Genomic DNA, 19,873 nt, shown 5'->3' with positions numbered 1-19,873 from the left:
CTGTACATAGTCCTCTTGATAATTTCTGGGGTCTGGTTCGAGCTCTGTGGGGTACCTGTGTCTAGAGACCTCTCTGGAGGGCCTGAGCAGGCTGGGGGGGCATGTAGCAGGGAGTGCCAGGCAGATGCAGGCTCTCACAGACTGCCCTGGCCCTTGGCATCTGCCAGATCTACAGTGCCCGTCCCTCCCCTCCCCTCTCCCCTCAGCGGGTGTGTGTGTGTGCATGCTCATGTGCCCATGCACGCTCCTGTGCTGGTACTGGGGCTTACACTCAGGGCTTTGCACTCTCCCTTGCCTGTTTTGCTCACAGCTCCACCGCCAGCGCTTTGGTGATTAATTAGAACAGACTGCAGACTTCTCTGCCCGGCCTGGCTCCACGCTGCGATCCGCAGATCTCGGCCTCCCGGCCTCCAGCCTTCCATTGTGACAAGTCTGGAGAAAACAACCAGGCCTTCCCGAGTCTCGGGAATAAAACTGGGGTCACCCTCCCTCTGAGGAGGCGGACAGCCCCCCGCCCCCAGCCCGTGTGGGAAGGCGGGAGGACTTGGGAAGGGGCGGCCTGGTCAGTCTCCTACCTTGCAGCGCGTGGAGCCGCTGGACTTGGGGACACCGGGGTCTGCGCCCCAAGCCGCTCTCCACCCCAGCTTCACCATTTCGAGGTGAATGCAGCAAGCCGCCCTCTGCAGGGTCGCCCAGGATTCTTCCAGCGGGGCGGCCTCTCCCCGCACCCCACTTCCCGCCCACCTGCTGGGCTCCGGGCTGGGGGCGGGGTCGGGGGCCGGGGGCGAGGCGGGGCGCCGGGCTAGAGGCGGGGCTGGGCGCCGGGGGCGGGGCTGGGCGCCGGGGGCGGGGCTGGGCGCCGGGGGCGGGAATGGGCGCCGGGCTGGAGGCGGGGCTGGGCGCAGGGCTGGAGGCGGGGCCGGGAGCCGGAGGCGGGGCTGGGCGCCGGGCTAGAGGCGGGGCTGGGCGCCGGGCTGGAGGCGGGGCCGGGAGCCGGAGGCGGGGCTGGGCGCCGGGCTGGAGGCGGGGCTGGGCGCCGGGGGCGGGGCTGGGCGCCGGGCTGGAGGCGGGGCCGGGAGCCTGAGGCAGGGCTGGGGCTGGGGCTGGGGCCGGGGCCCGGGCTGGACGCCGGGGGCGGGGCGCGGTCACGCGGGCGTCAGCGGGCGCGGGGCGGGGCCGCGCCGGTAAATACGAGCGGCGGGGCGGCCTCGGAGGTTCGGGCTCGGCTCCGGCTGCGCGCTCGCGGCTGCAGGCCTAGGCTGTCGGTGCTGCGTTCGGTGAGTGCGGGGAGCTCCCACTCGCGGGAGGGGCCTTGTTGGGTTGGAGACGTCTCGTTGAGGGCAACCCCTCCGATCGTGCCGGGGCTTCGGGCCCAGCTTTGCCCGCAACTGCGGCCCGGAGCAGGGCCTGGGACTCTGGGCCCAGACAGGCCCGGCTTTGCCGCGGACTCGGGCGGAGCCAGCGGGAGGGGCCTGGTGAACGCGGCCGCCCGCCACCTGGATCCGCTCCCTGCGATCTAGGTCTCCTCCCCGAGATCTCGGTCCGCTTCCCGCGATCTCGGTCCCCTCCCCGAGATCTGGGTCTCCTCCCCGCGATCTGGGTCCCCTCCCCGCGACCTCGATCTCCTCCCCGAGATCTCGGTCCCCTCCCCGCGATCTGTATCTCCTCCCCGAGATCTGGGTCCCCTCCCCGCTATCTCGGTCCCCTCCTCGGGATCTCGATCTCCTCCCCGCGATCTCGGTCCCCTCCCGAGATCTGGGTCTCCTCCCCGTGATCTCGGTCCCCTCCCCGCGATCTCCCGCGATCTCGATCTCCTCCCCGCGATCTCGATCTCCTCCCCGCGATCTCCGTCCCCTCCCCGCGATCCCAGTCTCCTCCCCGCGACGTGGGTCTCCTCCTCGCGATCTCGATCTCCTCGCCGTGATCTCGGTCCCCTCCCCGCGATCTCCCGCCATCTCGATCTCCTCCCCGCGATCTGGGTCCGCTCCCCGCGATCTGGGGGGTGGGACGGGGCAAATTGTGGGGCCGTAGAATCGACCTGCATCCATGTTTTAAGGTTATTTATTATTCTAAAGAGTTTGCCGTGCAACTTCCTGCGTAAAACCCACGTCATTCCTGGAACCTTCGTGAAAACAAGACCCAGGTGGCTGGGGTGGAACAGCAGGAAGAGTTAAATCGAGGCTGGAGAGCACTTCGCAGAGCCGGGACTGGAGAGGTCGGAGGGGAGGCCCGGAGGTCAGACGAGGCCCTGGGGGGCAGAGAGGAGGCTGGGCCTCTGGTTTAGGGCCCTGCAAGCCAGAGCATTACATCCAGAGGCAGCTGCAGGGGCCTTGGCTGGCCCTGGCTCCTTCGGTCTTGGGTCACCCCTGTCCCAGGCACTGCGAAGCCAGCAGGTTAGCACCGAGGAAAGATCCAAAGCCCACCTAGCCCCAGCCCGCATGGCTCTACTGACCAGCCCCTGGCCGAGGCTCAGAGGAGGTGTCTTGGGAAAGTATTCCCAGGTGCTTCTGTGGGAGGACAGTTGTCTCTGAGGGGCATTCAGTGGGGTTGCAGGTGGAGAGGCCCCGCAGGGTGTGGGTGGGTAATGACCTCTCCTTGTCTTGGCCTGGTGACTGCCACCTAGAGCCTTGGAGCTTCCTAGAGAAAGGAGGGGTGCCCAGAGTGTAGGTGCCCTGGAGAAAAGTGGCCTGGCCAGGCTTTGGGTGTGTGTTCCAGAGCCTGGGGTACGAAGGGCCCCGGGGCCTCATGGGCCCAGGCGCCTGCTGCAGCCTCCAGCCATGGTCTGACAGGACCGCCTGAGGAGGGGGAGTCAGGCAGGGGGTGAATGGCTGAGTGTGTCCTGGGGGAGGGTGGGGAAACAGGAAGGAGGCCCTGGCCCGCAGGGGTTTTGCTGAGGGTCAGGCTTGGGCTAGTACAGGACCTGCTTGGGGAGGGTCTGTTGGGTGCAATGGGATCTTTCCAGGGCAGGGACACTTCCACATGGGAGGGGGCTATGGTCCCTTCTGGTCTGTCCTCAGTGCAGGGGTGGTAGGGAGACAAGTCGTGGGTCCTTGGGTGGCTATTGTTTGAGTGTGGTGCGAGATGCAGGGATTGAACCCCAATTTTTTGGTGCTGGGGACGCACTTTGCCAATGAGTTACACCCCAATCCCGCCTTCAGCCCCTTTTCTTTTTTCTTTTGGCAGACTTAAACTTGCTAGGCAGATACACTAAATCTCCAGTCATCCTCAGCCCTTCTTTGTGTTGTTGTTTCCCAGATAAGAGCTCCTCCTACCTGTGCTGGCCCAGATCTCCCTGGATCATTCATTGTGCCTTTCTTGTGGCTGGGGTGACGTGTATGGCCACTGTGCCCAGCCACTGGTTAAGATGGGGTCTCTCTCTAAGCCAGGCACCAGTTGCTCCTGCTTGTAATCCTAACTACTCAAGAGACTAAGATCCAAGGATAGAGGTTCAAAGCCAACCCAGGCTGACAAATCTGAGATGCTTATCTACAGTTAATGATGAAAAGGCAGAAGTAGAGCTGTAGGTGGCTCACGAAGTAGAAAGCTAGCCTTGAGTGTAAGAGCTAAGGGACAGCACTCAGGCCCTCAGTTTAAGCTCCAATACTGACACCAAACATTAAAAAGTTAAAAAACATTTTTTTGCCCTGATCAGCCTTCCAACCCCCAGCCAGGTCTTTGCCTACGAAGTAATTGGGATTACTTTACCAGGCACATTTTTCTCATTTTTTTTTTTTTACTTAAAGCCTTAACTGCTACTTCTGCAGACTCTAGGCCTTCCAAACTCAGACTGGTTGGGGTCCTGGAGGTGGCTGTTTCCAGGCAGCAGATTTCCTGGTCTCTGCCCTATAGTCACTTACCCTGCTAGACCTGCTTCCCATTTGTCAGAGGGACTTCTGTTTCCTGCTGTTGCTCGCCTTGCAATTTTCTGTGCTGTTTTTATAATACAGTGTATTGATCCACAAGATTAAAAATGTATATCACTTCCATTATGCTGTGTATCTCCTTTTCCACTCAGCTTTGTAAGATTTATTTGTGTTGCTACATAAAGTTGAATCCATCCATCTCAAGTACGATGTTGACCTATCACAGGACAGTTAGATAATTTCTATTTCTGTGCAATTTCCAGGCTGCTACAGAAGATACCTTCCTATCTCCCAAGCATTCGCGTGAGTTTCTCTTGGACCAAAACAAGAAATAATTGCTCACATGTCTTCTAGTTTGTTAGATTCTGATGAAATGCCCTCCCCGGACTCTCAGTTTCTATTCCAGCAGTATGGGACTTCCTGGTCCTTATCTTTACCAACACTAGAATTTAGCACACTTTTATACCACTGTTTTAATGGACCAGGCTAGAAATTTAGTATTTGCCCCAGGGAATGCACTGATTGAGAAGCTTTGCCTGGTTTGCCCGGAGGTCACTGATAGCACTTAATGTGTTTATAAACATCTAGAACTTTTTGAAAGTAAGTCCAAGGTATCAGAACTTCCCAGCAAGAGGTTAAGATAGGATATTCTTTTTTGTTACAGTTAGATTTTTGCTTGTTTATTGTTTGAAACTTGGTCTAGCTCTGTAGACTCGGCTGGATTCAAACTCACAATTCTTCTACCTTAGGCTCTTTGTTGTTGTTTTGTCAGTTGTGGGGCTTGAACTCTGGGCCTGGGCGCTGTCCCTCAGTTCTTCAGCTCAAGGCTAGTACTCTACCAGTTGAGCCACAGCGCCACTTCTAGTTTTCTGATGGTTTATTGGAGAATGGACCAATATCCTCAGATCTCTGCCTTCTGACTAGCTAGGATTACAGGCAAGAGCTACGGGTACCTAGTTACTTGAGTATGTTAAGTGCTGGGATTGTGGGGTGTACTGCCACACCCAGTTTTATGATCTTTTTTTCTTTTTAAACTTCTGGAGGCCAGTGAAGTTTAGAGGCCGGAAATCTTGTTTTAATTACCAATGCGAAAGCAGAGTCACCTGACAAGCTTCTGCATCTGTCTGTGGCTCAGACAGCCATGGTGGAGCTTCTGCATCTGTCTGTGGCTCAGACAACCATGGTGGAGCTTCACCTGGAATTCCACCACCTGACAGTTATCGGTCCCAACTGGGCCTACGTGCTCTTGCCGCCAGCCTCCGTTTCCTTCACCGTGAAACTGATGCTTTACACAGCACGGCAGATCCTTCCGTGGCACTATTTCACCGAAGCCAGGTGCAGGGAAGGGCCGTGGTAGCAATGCTGGCTGTGATCTGTCCTTACCAGCTCCTTTGTTCTGGTTGAGATAACCTAGTGTTATCGTGAGGCTCTGGGAGCCCTGGACTGAGTGGAACGCTGACAGCATTTGCATAATCTAGAAGGCCTGAGATGCCTAGCTGCTCCTGACCCTGACCAGCGAATTTGCATACTCTAGAAGACACGGGATGCCTAGCTGCTCCTGACCCTGACCAGCTGATCCCAGCTAGGGCAGGCCATCTCAGGCCATCTCACGCAGCAGAAATCACGCGGTTTCCTGGCTTGCGCAAGTCGGTGGGGCTCTGCCAGCCCAGGGGGCTGCCAGCTAGAGCTCCTTCCTGCCGGTTGAGGGTCAGTCAAGCTGGTCAGCAAACTGGGAACTCTCTGCCACCCCTTTGCAACGTCTCTAGGGTTGGGATTTGTTTTGACAAATAGTGGAAAGCATCACATGTGAGGCCTTGTCAATACGCATTCACCCCAGCTGAGCTCTTTTCTGGAAATAATGACTGTCTGGGCACCAGTGGCTCATGCCTGTGACCCTGGCTACTCAGGAGGCTGAGATCTGAGGATGGAGATTGGAAGTCAGCCCTGGCAGGCTCTTTACTTCCATTTAACCACCAAAAAGCTGGAAGTAGGAGTGTGGCTCAAGAGTTTAAATCCCAGCATGCGGGTGCACACATGCGTGTACACACACATACACACACGATTATTTTACTCTGGGTGCTCACGAATAAGGAGATGTATATACTGCTACCCATGACCAGACAAAGGGTCTCCCTGAGAACAGCTGCTTCAAGCCAAGAAAGCTTTCTGTCCCTCTTCCCTCAGCCTCCTGAGGGAGGGGCCCTTGTGCCTGCAGTCCCAGGCTTTCCCGCTGGGCAGTGTGGTCTGGCCTATATTTGCATTAGAGAGCTAACATCACAGAACACCACCCATTTAAATCTCCCAAGTGGCCATTTCGGAAAAGTATCCCTTAAGCGTAACTCACTAATTGAGATCCAGTGCAAAGCTCGGGAGCTGAAGCTTCTAGAACTTTCCAGAATGTTGGCTGCCTAAGTTGGTGTTAGTTTCTGCCAGCTGCTGAGGGCTCTGTGCCAGCCACTGCTCCGGGTGCGGGGCGGTCACTTGGAGGATGTGGGATTGCCGTCGGACCAGGGCCAGTGAGGGCTGTGCACCATCGTCCCGGGCGTGAGAGCCAGCCTGGGGCAGGCTGGCCCTGTCTCACCTGGGTGAGGGGTGGCTTATTTTGGACAGATGATGGACAGGGGCCCAGGGACGTGCCGGGAAGGCTAGGGTGACTCAGATGCTTCCTGGTTTGCTCAAGGCTCCTGCTGGTTGCCTGTCTGTCCCTCCATGGACCCGTGTCTGGCTCCTACCAAAGCCTGGCCCCACCAGCCTGGCCGTCAGCCACGTGACGGTGCCACGGCTGTTCCGAAGGAGAAAGATGAAGTCAGGGCGCGGAGGCCTTTTTTTGTCTGTTCTTCCTCCTTCTCTTTTCCCTCTTTGGTACTAGGCAGGGCTGAGGCTGGCTCCGTTCTTACATTCCACAAGGCCCGCCAGAACCCTGCATCAGAAGCAGACATGAAAAGGGGGTTGACCACATCAAGACTGAGCGTCCCGGGTCTCCTGGCCTGGCCCGGGGAGTTGAGACCATCGGCCCAGAGGCGCACGTGGGCGAAGTTGGGGGAACAGGGGCCTGCATGGTCTTGTTCTGGGGTGCGTTTGAAGTGGTTGAAACCAAAGGATCAGTTTTTTATGGAAGAAACCTATAAAGCTCTCCAGTGGGTCTGGCCAAGTCTCCACCCTCCCACCTTCCCACCCTCCCTGGTCTCCAGCCACTCTGCCCGGCTGTGGGCGCGGTCCTGCGCAGTCCCACGCGCTTGGCAAGCTGTAAGCCCTTCTGTGTTCGGTCTTTAGAGGCAGGTGTGGAAGATGTCCGCAGTGTTCTGGCCCTGCTGGAGGAGAGCGCCGGGATGGGAGAGAGTTCGGGACGTTGCTTCATAGGAGAGGGCGGGCAGGCTGTATACATATGTCCTTTCTCCCACATCCTCTACAGATTTAGAAGCTAGTCTCCCTGAGAGCTTTGTTACCTCCCTCTCTTCTCATCCTTCCTTCTTGCCTTCCTTCTTTCTTTTATGATGGGGTTTGAACTCAAGGCCTTGTACTTGCTAGGAAAGCCCCTTTTGCTCCCGTTTTCCTATGGAGTCTTGTTTTATTGAGCAGATGGACTGGACTGTAACCCTCTTTTGGTTGAAGGAGTTCTCACTAGCGTGTGTGTGTGCGCCTGTGAGTGTGCCGTGCTGGGGCTTGCGCTCAGGATCTGGGCGTTGTCCCTCGCGTTTTCACTCAAGGCCACCACTGAGCCACAGATCCACTTCCAGCTTTTTGGTGTTCAGTGGGGGATAAGAGTCACAACCTTTCCTGCCGGAGCTGGCCTCAAACCTCAGCCCTCCTGAGTTGTCAGAATTACGGTTGTGAGCCATGTTGTGGACAAAGACCACTGGAGCTGGACCGGGTCAGGTGGGCAGCTCTCAACAAGCTGCATCCTGGCATGATGCTGATCACTCCTTCAGGCTGTGCCCCCTCGTGGTAGAACCAGGCTCCAGGTGCAGGTCCCCACGCCCAGGGCTTCTCCACTTACTAGCTACAGAGCTGCTAGACCCTTGAACCCCATCCCAGGTGTTTCTGAGAGGAGCAGAAGACCCTGTGATGCCACCAGTCCATGCCAGAGACACAGGGACTACAGCCTTCATCTGGATGCTCAGCCCGGTGTGAGTGGGGCCTGCACTGAGCTTCAGCCCCACCGGCCTGGGCTGGGAGGCAGACAGCAGAGTGGAATGGGGCATGGGAAATGGAGTCAGCACACCAGAGTCCCCGTCGCTGCCAGCAGGGGAGCCGCAGGTCACAGGACCTGCAGAATCCCCAAGGCAGGTGGGAGACGAGGTGCCTGTGTATTCTGCCAGCACAGAAGCCAAAGAAATCCTGTTTAAAAATTCAGGTTGCCATGGGAACGCTTTTATTCCGCTCTTGGCTTATGAGTTAGCATCTCGGAGTGCCCAGCCTCCCCCAGCAGGCACCCGCACACTGCTGTCCTCCCGGTTGGGACAGTGATGTACGGAAGATGGCCCTGGGCTCTGTCTCCACGTGTCAGCCCTTCCCAACCCCACCTGCTTCACAACCTCTTTTCTTCTTCTTCTTTTTGTCAGTCTTGAGGCTTGAGCTCTGGGCCTGGGCGCTGTTCCTCAGCTCTTCAGCTCAAGGCCAGCGCTCTACCATTTGAGCCACAGCACCACTTCCGGTTTTCTAGTAGTTTATTAGATAAGAGTTTCAAGGGCTTTCCTGCCTGAGCTGGCTTTGAACTGTGATCCTCAGATCTCAGTCTCCTGAGGAGCTAGGATGACAGGCGGGAGCCACCAGCACTCAGCCAGAACCTCTTTTCTGTTGAGAAAAGATTAAATCTAAGTCAGAATGTTTATGTCTGCCCAGCAAACACATTTATCTAGCAGTTTGGAAGTCATGTGGTGGCCAACTCATGGTCCCATGGGATCCGGAAATGTGGACATTGTGTGCGATGAGCAGAAAACGTCTAGAAAGCAAATCTCTTTCACGACCGCCACCGCCTCTTGGGCTTATTGCAATTGGTCGGTAACTCGTTCCTTTGGGGAAGTCAAGATCCTTGGTAACAGTGATAGGATTCTTCCTGGGAGAAACAAATCATTGAAAACGTTAAAAAACAGAAAAAAGGAGTAGACATTTATGTCCATGTATTTCTATTCCTATAACAAAACACCCGAGGCTGGGTACTTTGTTTGTTCGGCTCTTAGTTTGGGAGGCTGAGGGTCAGTCCTGTGGCCTGGCCCCGGTGAAGGCCAGCTCCCAGCGCATGGACCTGCGGGGTCACCCAGACCACACCAACCACAGCAGTTCTGAGGAAGAGTACCCCCAGCACAGTTAGCACCGCTGAGCCTTGATTTCCCTCAGCCCTTTGCTCACAGGGACAGGACGGTATCTACCTGCTCTGCATCCTGCCTCTGACATCACAGGCATCTACACCTGGCTTTTCCCCACCTCCCAGGGCGATCCCTGAGACAACGTGTTTCCCTTCAACCCGCTCCCTCTCAGTGGCTGCTTTGAGTTGTGTGTGACATTTCCCAGAGTTGCTGCGTTCATGGCTGCGTTCCTTTTCGCGGCTACAGGAGCCAGCGTCGGTGGACGGGGGGACTGCGCCTTTACAGATGCCACCTCATGTCTGCAGGGTGGGTTTCTGAACGCACGGTGCCAGTCCACACGTGCAGGGTTGAAAGTTGACCGATCCCCCCAGGCTGGCCTCCAAGGCTGTACTTCCCTACCCCTCTCCCCCAGGGTTTTCTGTCAACTTTGGTTTGTTTCCCCACAGCCTCCCCCTGGGAGTGCCCCACCCCCTGACCTTTGGCCATCTAACTCTGGGTTTTATTTGCCTCTTCTGAGGTGTTAGACATTGGCCATTGGTAGTTTTTCTGTGGTCACTATATGCTTTTTCCTACTGTGCTGTTTCCATTCTTCTGGTGAGCTCTGTCTCGTCTGTCTGTCTCTCTTTCATTTCCATTTCCTGGAGTTCGTTTCGATATCTCTGGGTTTTTTTTTTTTCTTCTTCTTCTTTTTAGGCACACTCTTGCTGTGTAGTCCAGCCCAGCACGGGACCCGTGGTCTGGTCTGCCTGTTCTTGGCATGTCTGCCCAGGAAACCCATTTACCTTAAGTTTGGAGGCCACGGGTGTAGCTGACTCACCGTCATGTGAGACCCAGCTTCCTCGTGAGCTACTGGAAATGCAGACATTAAATGTGTTGAGCAGAAAATCTCTAATGAGGAAGTCTCTCTGGCGACGAGCAGATGACTGTGTGCAGGTGCTGGGACACTGGAGGGCTGGGGTGTGTCGGCCATCCTGTCAGGCCCCGCAGCAGGGCTGCCAGGGTCTGACGTGTACCCACATGCACCGTGGCGGGCGCAGATCCCGTACTTGTGTTGAGTGGTGACTGGCGCTCCAGGGAAGTTCAGCCTTCCTGGCTTTCCCAGGCTGGCAGCCAGCGGTGAGGGCGTGGCGGTGGCGGTGTCACTTACCAGCCCATAGATGGTCTGTCCCTGCCCCGAGGATGAGCGGAGTGTCAGGTGATGGTTTTGAGGGTGGCATGTTAAGATACATTATAACATCGAGGCAGGCCTTTACCAGAACACTCTTTCTGCCCTTACACATTTGTCCTTTCAGATATGATTGCTTAACTTCAGACTTTTATGAGTCACAGGACACGGAGCCCAGTGTTCTGTCCTCTGCTGCCTACTGACACGAATGTGTAACTTGAACTTAAGCAACGGCTAAGTGAGTTTTCCCTCAGGGAGAATTCTGTGCCTGGAATCCCAGCGCTTGGGAGTTTGAGGCAGGAGGATGGAGAGTTCAAGGCCAGTTTGGGCAAAACCACAGGGAATTTTGTGACAGACAGTTTTCTAAGCTGCGGGAGCTGGTCCCGAGCCGCCCCTGCCCGCCGCAGCTGCAGCCCCGAGGTCAGGACGCCCACCACACCAGCTGTGCCCGCCTTACTAGCCCCCGCAGGCGCCACAGGCAGGAAACATCTGGCTTTGGGTAGCTGCTTGCCCAAGATGGTGATTCATGGGTCGAGCTAGAAGTCACTGGTTCAAAGTCAGAGGACCAGGGCATTCATGTGATGGCTGCCCTTCCCAGAAGCAGAGCCTTGGCCAACAGGAAAAACCAGACAGGCGCCTAGGCCCTGTGCTGTTGGCACATCCAGCTCTGCTTCTAGCCCCACACTCCTGGCACAAACCCAGCTTGTGTGTGCTTGAAACCGGTGGAATGGGGTTTGTACCTTGTGCCCCTGTTGTGTTTTTTTCTCCTGTGGACCCCATAGGTGTAATCCGCGCCCCCCCCCCCCCATCTGTTTTCTCCCTGATCACCAAGGGCAACATTCTCTCTGACTTTGTTCAACAAACCTAGGCTGTTTAGAAACAGCCATGAGGGCAAGGTCACTGGTGGCTCACGCCTATAATCTAGATACTCAGGAGGCTGAGGTCTGAGGATCAAGGTTTGAAGCCAGCAGGGGTAGGAAAGTCAGTGAGACTCTTATCTTCAATGAATCACCGAAAAGCTAGAAGTAGAGCTGTGGCTTGGCGGTAGAGCAATCCACGTTGAGTGGAAAAAGCTAAGGGACAGAGCCTGGGCACTGCACTAAGGTGAAGTCTTGGGACACCTCCTTCTCCCCCCTCCCCCCCAGCCAAGAGGGCATTGGTGTAATGGAGTCACTGCACAGCCCTTGGGCTGGCCTGGAGGGGCAGCACACTGTGGCTGGGCTGCAGACACGGAGTCCTGTCCTGGAGCGTCTCCTGTCCTGCTGCACAGAAGGGGCTGCTCGTGGCACATCGAGCATGGGGCTTCTCCGCATCCTCGTGTGCGGGACCCGGCCTGATGTCTCTGGCATCATCTTTTCTAGGTGAGTCCAGGACCCAGCTTCCAGAATGTGGCACTCCTTAGCCTTCCTGTGCTGCCTGCTGGTGCTGACCAGTGCCCAGAGCCGGCTTTCCTTCCGCCCGCTGTCAGACGAGCTGCTCAACTACATCAACAAGCAGAACACGACGTGGCAGGTGGGCCTTGGGGCTACAGCCTGTCCTGTCCGCTTGTGTGGGTGCCTGTGTGTCCCCGCGTCCCCTCCTCGGGACAGATCTTATGCGTGCTGGCTCCTGAGGGAGGTGGCTCTACCTGTGGCCACAGGACACTGCCTCCTGGAAGGTGAAACCCAGGACCACACTCACGTCTCTGTCACATACATGTGTGTGTGTGTGCACGTGTGCAGACGTATGTGCATGGAGAGTACAAAAGTCCACGGCCGGGTGGGTCCCGGGAAGCCCACCAGGTAAGGTGTGGCGGTTCAGTTGTCCTGCGCGCCCCTCCCGGTTCCTGAGGCCTTAGCCTGGGACTGCAGGCTGCAGATGCAGCACGAGGCAAGTCTCTTGTCCTCAAATGGAGGCCCATCGGGGAAGACACCACTGGAATGAGAGCCACACACTCCACCCATGGCTCGCCCTAGCTGTTACCTGGCCTCTGTGGCCCCCCCAAGCTCCCCAAGCCTGGCCGGTGTGAGCAGCGCGTGTGGGTGGTGACTGGGTTGTGGCTCTCTTCCAGGCTGGGCACAACTTCTACAACGTGGATGTGAGCTACCTGAAGAAGCTGTGTGGCACCCTCCTGGGTGGGCCTCGGCTGCCTGAGAGGTGAGGGCCAGCCCTGGGGCGCTGCTCCCCGGCCGCAGTGTGGGACGTGGGGAGGGGAGAGGAGCTTTTGGTGCAAGGCTGCTTCCCACGCCGGCGTTTCCTCCCCACCTCTCCCAGGCCAGGGCAGGAGTGGAGAGGAGGCGTGGATGGACTCAGTTCCGCAAGGAACACCTGACAGGCAGGCTGCAGGAACTGCCTTTGGTACTTTATTTTTCTAGAAAACCTTCCAGTCACCCAGCGCTGGTGGCTCAACCTTATACTCTTAGCTACTCAGGAGGCTGAGATGGTTTGAAACAGGCAAGAAAGGCTATGACACTCTTATCTCCACTAAAACTACCAAAAGCCAGAAGTAGAGCTGTGGTCTTGGCAAAAGAAGCTCAGAGACAGCTCCCAGGCCCTGAGTTCAGTCCCCTGGACTAGCCCGCGCGTGCACGTGCACACGTGCGCGCGCGCACACACACACACACACACACGAAAACTCTGTAGTTGAGGGTTTGCTTGCAGAAACAGTTCTTGAGGCACCTGAACAGGTGTTCATGACTGGGGAATGGGCTGGGGGAAAATGAGAGTCTATGGATAGGATTCTTGCAAATACTCATTAATCAAGTCTAGGAAGCTTCACAAATTTAGAGGGATTCTGCATTTTTATGGCTTTTCGTTGTTTGGAACTGGGGATCAAACCCAGGACCTTGCACTTGCAAGGCAAGTGCTTTGCCACTGAGCTACATCCCAGAGAGCAAGAGGAATTCTGAAGGAAACCTCCCTGCCTACTTTCTACTTGTCATGCCTGGGTTGCCCTCTGGGGGGCGCAGCCCAGGCCAAGGCCAGCTGCTGTCCCCTGAGCGGCTTTTGCAGGGACTGGAGGGAGGAGGGAGAAGGGAGGAGGATGGGCGTGTGTAATGAACAGCTTCCTGTTTCCAGAGTTCAGTTCGCTGAGGACATAGATCTGCCTGAAAGCTTCGATGCACGGGAACATTGGCCCAACTGCCCCACCATCAAGGAGATCAGAGACCAGGGCTCCTGTGGCTCCTGCTGGGTAAGTCCATGCTGGCCCCTGGCGGGGTGTTGGCATGGGGGCGAGGGACCGAAGATGCCGCACTTCCTGCGGTGAGGAGTTATGCAAGGCCGGGTGGCATAATATAACCAGGGCCACGCATCTGCAGACCCAAGTCCTGCGTGTCTGAGTTATGACATTTGTTCACTGCTTCTGAGTGGCCATCACTGTGAACAAGCATCTTCATGTTGCTTTTGAATTGTGCTTATAATGCAGTCAGCTTAACCATTTTTTTAAATAAGTTTTTTATTGTGAAAATACTGTACAGAGGAGTTACAGACACAAGAGCAAGGTAATGAGTACATTTCTTATCAAGCATCTTTTGTTTTTCCCTTACCATCCTTTCCCTCCCACCTCCTCAACTACACTCCCCCCTTCCCGCCTACATTGTAAAGTTCGTTTTTCAACATAGCATCTTATATATCTCAGTGTTGCCATGGGTCAACCTGTATCCCTATTTGTTTTTCCCTTCCGTTCCCCAAATTATACCAACATCAAATACAGTGAAAACAGGGGTTATACCATGGGGGAGGGACATACAAAGCAACAAAAAAATCACGTGGTACCTTATAAATACGTTAGAAACAATAGCAAGAAAGAAAAAATAAGGGAAACCATGGGACCTATGTTTCTTTATACCTGGCTTACTTCACTTAATATAATCTTTTCCAAGTCTCTTGCCATTTCCTAACAAATGGCAATGTCATTCTCTCTGATGGAGGCATAGAATTCCATTGTATATATATACCACATTTTCTTGATATATTCATCTACTGATGGGCATCTGGGTGGGTTCCATATCTTAGCTATGGTAAATAATGTTGCAGTAAACATAGTTGTGCTGGTAGCTTTAGTGTGGTCTTGTTATTAACCTTTTTTTTTATTTAAAAAAGTATCTCTAAGCAGTTGCACAGAGGGGTTTCAGCTCAACAAATCAGTTAATGAGCACTGTGCATCTTGATCAATGTCATCCCTTCCATCCTTCTCCCCTATCTTTCTCCCCTCCCCCACCCTCAAGACAACGTGTGTGTGTTTGTGTGTGCGTGTGTGTGTGTGTGTGTGTGTGTGTGTGTGTGCGTGCACGCACATCAGTACTATAACTTAAACTCAGGGCCTGGGTCTTGTCCTTTAGCTTTTCCACTCAAGACTGGAACTCTACCCCTTGAGCTACTCTTCCAGTTTTGGCTTTTTGCAGTTAACTGGAGTTAAAAGAACTAGAAACTTCTGCCTGGGCTGGTTTCAAACCATGATCCTCAGCTCACAGCCTCCTGAGTAGCTGGATGGCAGGTGTGAGCCACCGGCGCCCAACCATCATAAGCACTTTTCAGAGTGCCATGGAGGGGCGTTAAGTATTTTCCTGGTGGTGTGCAGCCAGCTCCCCGTCCATCCACAAATCTGTTCATCTCCCCACACTGGCACTCGGTACCCCTCAACCCTGACTCTCCCTCCAGCTCCCGTCCCCTCTGCGCTGTGTGTGTACAGATATCATGCTCTGCGAGCTTCCTGGGGGTGGCCTGAGTCCCCAGGGGCGGGACGCCGTGCACCCCCTGACACTTCCTTCCTCCCGCAGGCTTTTGGAGCTGTGGAAGCTATTTCTGACCGGATCTGCATCCACACCAACGGGCATGTGAACGTGGAGACCTCCGCGGAGGATTTGCTCACCTGCTGCGGCAGCCAGTGTGGGGACGGGTGAGGGCCGGGGCAGCCCGGGGGACTGAGGATGCACTCCTGGACGGAGCCACTGCCTGTGGAGCTGGGTAGAATCCAGGCAAAAAAAAAAAAAAATGGCCTAGCAAATTGGGTTAGCAAAAAATGGCCTAGCAAATCTGGTTTTTGTGCTCGCTGTTCTGTTCACTGCTGAGGGGCTGTTCACTGCTGAGGGGAAGCCCTGGCCCTGGAGCCTGTTCCTCATCCTAATGAAGGCTGACAGCAAAACAGGGGCACCCATGGCCCTGGGTCTGTACCATGGTGTGCGACAAGGCTCCTGGGCTCACCCCATCCCAGTGAGACCAGCATCACCAGCAGAGTGGGTTTTCCTACGTGCCGCCCCCTCACCCACAGCTGGGATGCTCCCAACGCCCGCAGTCGGTGCCTGAAAGCAGGGCGTGGCCAGGCCCGAGCACGTCTGCGAATCCACTGCACGGTGCACAGTACAGCCTTCGGCCCACAGTGGCCATTTCCCTGGCAGTGCAGCGTGTGGGAAGAAGCTAGCTTGCTCTGCTGAGCCCTTCCTCAGCCTTGGGGTTGAAGGACTCATTGGGTGCAGCACCACTCACACTACTGATCTGGGGCCATTATCAATAATAAATAAAATAAGGGCTTCCTGGGGACACACCCTGCAGGCCCACACCTGTGGGGCTGAGACCCACAATGCCTGCCAAGTGACCACCTGGGCTACAGGTGGACCTGAACGGGAGAGACCTGGTATCCGGAGAGGCCCAGCAGGCAGGGCAGCGGCCTGGAGGAGCGGTCCAAGAGGGAGGATGGGCGGGCGGGGAGGCGGTGGCTTCTGAGGGGATGACCCTGGTCCTTGGGCCAGGTGGGGACTGGGAGCAGCTGGAACTGGGGGTGGTGGATGTCACAGAAACCTTTCATTTAATTAAAGCTGTAATGGTGGCTATCCCTCTGGAGCTTGGAACTTCTGGACCAAAAAAGGCCTGGTTTCCGGCGGCCTGTACAATTCCCATGTCGGTGAGTGCACACGTGGCCCGGGATGCTGGAAAGCAGTGCGTCACATCACGGTGGCTTCTGCCTTTAAGGGGAAGGGCGGCGGGCTGGGCTGGGCTGGGCTGGGCTGGGCTGGGCTGGGCTGGGCTGGGCTGGGCTGGGTTGGGTTGGGCTGGCCTGGGCTGGCCTGGCCTGGCCTGGCCTGGCCTGGGCTGGCCTGGCTGTGGGCAGAGGCTGCGGGCTGACCCCCTCCCCCCCTACCCCCCAATCCCATCAGGCTGCAGACCATACTCCATCCCCCCGTGCGAGCACCACGTGAACGGCTCCCGGCCCCAGTGCACGGGGGAGGGTGACACCCCCAAGTGCAGCAAGTCCTGCGAGCCCGGCTACACCCCGTCCTACAGAGAAGACAAGCACTACGGTACGGTGGCTGGCCTGGGGCACTCCAGGGGACCCCCAGAAGCCTGGGTCCTCTCCTCCAGGGCCCGCCGTGTCCTGCTCGGCCCCAGGCCCCACTGACCGCTTCCTCAGGGGCCTTCCTTGACCCTTCCCTGGGGGGCCACCGGAAGTGAGCGGACATGGCCTCCCTCCGCGGCGCTGCGGCCCTCACACACCCTCCCCCTGCCCCTCGCCTTCCTCCTCAGGGTACACCTCCTACAGCATATCTGGAAGCGAGAAGGAGATCATGGCCGAGATCTACAAAAACGGGCCGGTGGAGGGCGCCTTCACCGTCTTCTCCGATTTCCTGATGTACAAGTCAGGTGAGGGGAGCACTTGCCTTCGGGTAGCCTGGGGCCCCAGCCGCCCCCCCACGTCCTGGCTCTGCCCCCAGCGTGGTCTCTTCTGCCTTTGCTTCTGTCCTTTATGAGCACCCCCAGCTGAGCATCCTGACTCCCAGTCCTCCCCTTTCAGCCTCCTCAGCAGCTGGGATTACAGGTGCTGGCTGCCACCGGCAGCCGATGACAATTCTTGTTTTTATTTTTTGGTCCATCATGGGGCTCGAATGCACTCTCACTTTGAGCCACAGCACCACTTCTGTTTTCTGGTGGTTAATTGGAGAGTCTCATGGACTTTCCTGCCTGGGCTAGCTTTGAACTGCAGTCCTCGTATCTCAGCCTCCTATGTAGCTAGGATTACAGGCGTGAGCCACTGGCCTGGCTTGACAATTCTTCTTGGACCAGGTCCCTGCACTTACTGGGCAGGTGCTGCAGCACTAAGTCATGCCTTCAACCCTTTATTCCACTGGGTATTTTGAGATGGTCTCACCCACACCCACACCTGGACCACGATTCTCCTATTTTACTCTTCACACCATAGCTGGAATGGCAGGCTGAGACAGGGTCTCCCCAGCCTTGCTCATGTTGGCTTGCACCTTGATCCTACTGATCTCAGCCTCCCTACTAGCTAGGATCATGGACGGGCACGAGCTACCATGCCCAGATGATGACAGTTCTTTATTCAAGCCCTACCCACATACTAAAGATGCACTCTCAGTTTGACAGTGATTCCCCCACCAGGGTAAGACGTGGTTGAGCAGCAGGGCAGCAACTGGCCTATCAGCCAACCCACTCTCCAGAGTGCCCCACAGTAGCAATCTCAGGGCCTGTAAGTGAGCCCCTGGCTGGAATCCCAGGACGCACACTTGGCATTGTTGGTTTTCATGAGTCAGCGTTTGTTGAGTAGACTTTTATTTTGCGAGTACTCGGAGGTGGAGTGCACAGTCCTCCTCGGAGGCCTGCCGCTCATTTTCACAGCTGCTCCTCACATTGGAGTGGGTTCAGCTTTCAGAAATATTTACAGCCACGTGTAGTGGCACACACCTTTAATCCCAGCAATCCTCAGGAGGCTGAAAAGAAGTGAAACCTATGTGAGGTAATCTCCCCAGGTCCTGGGAACCCCGGGCCCTTCTGACGGGCGGTGATGCTCCTCCCCATCGCTGAGCTTGCCGGAGGGCTGGCTGGGCGGCGCTGGTGGGGGGCATGGATGGGGGCACGCGCCCCCACCGGCCTGCCCTGAACCGCTCCCCTTCCTCAGGTGTGTACAAGCATGTGACCGGAGATATGATGGGCGGCCACGCCATCCGCATCCTGGGCTGGGGAACCGAGAATGGTGTCCCCTACTGGCTGGTGGCCAACTCCTGGAATATTGACTGGGGTGACAAGGGTGAGTGGCAGCCCCCGTCCCGCTGAGGTGGAAGCCACGGGCTGGGGTGGCCTCCCTGCCCCACGCCTGGCGCGGCCCCGAGCACCAGGCCTAAGGCTTTGCTCTCGGAGAGGGTGGTGCGCACACAGCCGCATGGCACCTGGGATACAGCGTGAGTGCCAGGCTACCAGGGAGCTGCTGGAGGCTGGGCTTGTTGACTCAGTCATCTCCTAAGTCATCCCAAGTTCAAATACACTGCAAGGGTCAGAGCCAAGTCAGTCAGGCATGGTGGCACATGCCCGTAATCCCAGTAGTACTCAGGGAGCCTAGGCAGGAAGATCGTGAGTGTAAGGCATAGACCGAAATGCCATATCACACACACCAAAGCATTATTACTTCTCTTTCCCCAGGCTTCTTTAAAATCCTCAGAGGAGAGGATCATTGTGGCATCGAATCCGAGATCGTGGCAGGAATCCCACGCACTGACCAATACTGGGGAAGGTTCTAATGGGCTGCAGGCCTGGCTGGTTCTAGGAGAGGTGTCCCCACAGGTATAGTCTTGTAGCTGGGAATGAGATGGAGCAGGAATAGCTCTTATCCTTGGAGTTCACATAAGATGCAAGAGGTTTTAGACAAAACCTGAAGGACTGAATTGAACCAAACTCACGCCTGCCATCAGCGGTCTTCCGAGGAGACTTGTGTGGACAGACAACGCACCCAGAGTCTCCCATCTAGACTAGTGCTGTGTGTAGCGCCGGCTGTCCAGCTCTGCTGCATCCCTCCGCCCCCGCCCTCCTCCGGAGCACCTCCCGCCCAGGCAGAGCGCACACCCAGGGCGGGGTCCTCAAAGGACAAATGCTGCTCCGAGCATCGCACCTCCTGATCTGTGACCCGTGCAGAGAGCATGCGTGCAGTCCATCCTCTGCAGAAAGCCCCTGCATCCATCCCTCCTTCTAGGACCTCTAGTCTTGCCCTGGGCTGCTTTTTTTTTTAATAGGAGTTTGGTTTGCTTTGGGTTTTGTTTTGTTTTGTGCACCTCAGCTGATCATGTGAATGAACAAGACTAAGAGTTGGAAGATTTTCTCCTCGTGGCCTGGCTTGAAGCAAGCCACAGTGTCAAGATTTGCTGGCTGATCTACTGACCTCCACTACCACAGTGAACTTAGTTTGGGAGAAAACGGCTTTTGCTGTTTCTTTTTTTAAAAAGAGAAAAAAAATCACTGCTTAACCGTGTCCATCTTTAACAAGGAATGACTGTGCCAATAAAAGATTGCTCCAGCTTGAAGTCTGTGCTCTGATGGTGTCTGTGGCAGAGGCCTGCAGCAGCCCCCACAGCCTCCTGCCAAGCTCTAGCTGCCAGCCATGTTCGCAGGCCCTGGCACCTCTCTCCTGTAGTTCCTGACTCTCAGAATGGTGCCCATGCCTTGATGAGCCTGGGCCCCACTGTGTGTGTGCACGCGCATGCCACAGGCCTGCACCAGGTGTCCGTCCACGTGCCCAACCTGCACAGAGCCCCGCCACCCCGAGGAGGGGCAGAGCC

At 56.2% G+C, this 19,873-nt stretch overlaps 1 protein-coding gene across 2 annotated transcripts; it reads left to right on the top strand.

The window, feature by feature from the left end:
• The first annotated feature begins 1,182 nt into the window (after positions 1 to 1,182).
• On the top strand, positions 1,183 to 19,618 carry Ctsb (cathepsin B). 2 transcript variants are annotated; one of them, XM_042699849.1, is made up of 10 exons: positions 1,183 to 1,277; positions 11,696 to 11,846; positions 12,385 to 12,470; positions 13,392 to 13,506; positions 15,095 to 15,213; positions 16,130 to 16,215; positions 16,469 to 16,612; positions 16,836 to 16,952; positions 18,226 to 18,354; positions 18,744 to 19,618. In XM_042699849.1, exons 2-10 carry the CDS (start codon positions 11,721 to 11,723, stop codon positions 18,839 to 18,841), a joined length of 1,020 nt encoding a protein of 339 aa, XP_042555783.1. In that variant the 5' UTR covers positions 1,183 to 1,277; positions 11,696 to 11,720; the 3' UTR covers positions 18,842 to 19,618. The 2 variants fall into 2 exon arrangements, with proteins under 2 accessions (XP_042555783.1, XP_042555784.1); XM_042699850.1 differs by lacking the exons at positions 1,183 to 1,277; positions 11,696 to 11,846; positions 12,385 to 12,470; positions 15,095 to 15,213 and having other exon boundaries at positions 13,433 to 13,506.
• Positions 19,619 to 19,873: the final 255 nt, after the last annotated feature.

This window comes from Dipodomys spectabilis, unplaced genomic scaffold, assembly GCF_019054845.1.
Source record: "Dipodomys spectabilis isolate Male_0828 unplaced genomic scaffold, ASM1905484v1 ptg000263l, whole genome shotgun sequence".
Taxonomy (NCBI): domain Eukaryota; kingdom Metazoa; phylum Chordata; class Mammalia; order Rodentia; family Heteromyidae; genus Dipodomys; species Dipodomys spectabilis.
Note: the sequence above shows the minus strand (reverse complement) of the source record. Positions and strands in the feature narration are given on the sequence as shown.

Bases quoted from the DNA above. Each gene is read 5' to 3' on its own strand.
- Ctsb (XM_042699849.1), top strand. From the start codon at position 11,721: ATGTGGCACTCCTTAGCCTTCCTGTGCTGCCTGCTGGTGCTGACCAGT. The intron at 13,507-15,094 runs GTAAGTCCATGC...TTCCTCCCGCAG, and splicing joins GCTCCTGTGGCTCCTGCTGG to GCTTTTGGAGCTGTGGAAGC. The intron at 16,953-18,225 runs GTGAGGGGAGCA...CCCCTTCCTCAG, and splicing joins TTTCCTGATGTACAAGTCAG to GTGTGTACAAGCATGTGACC.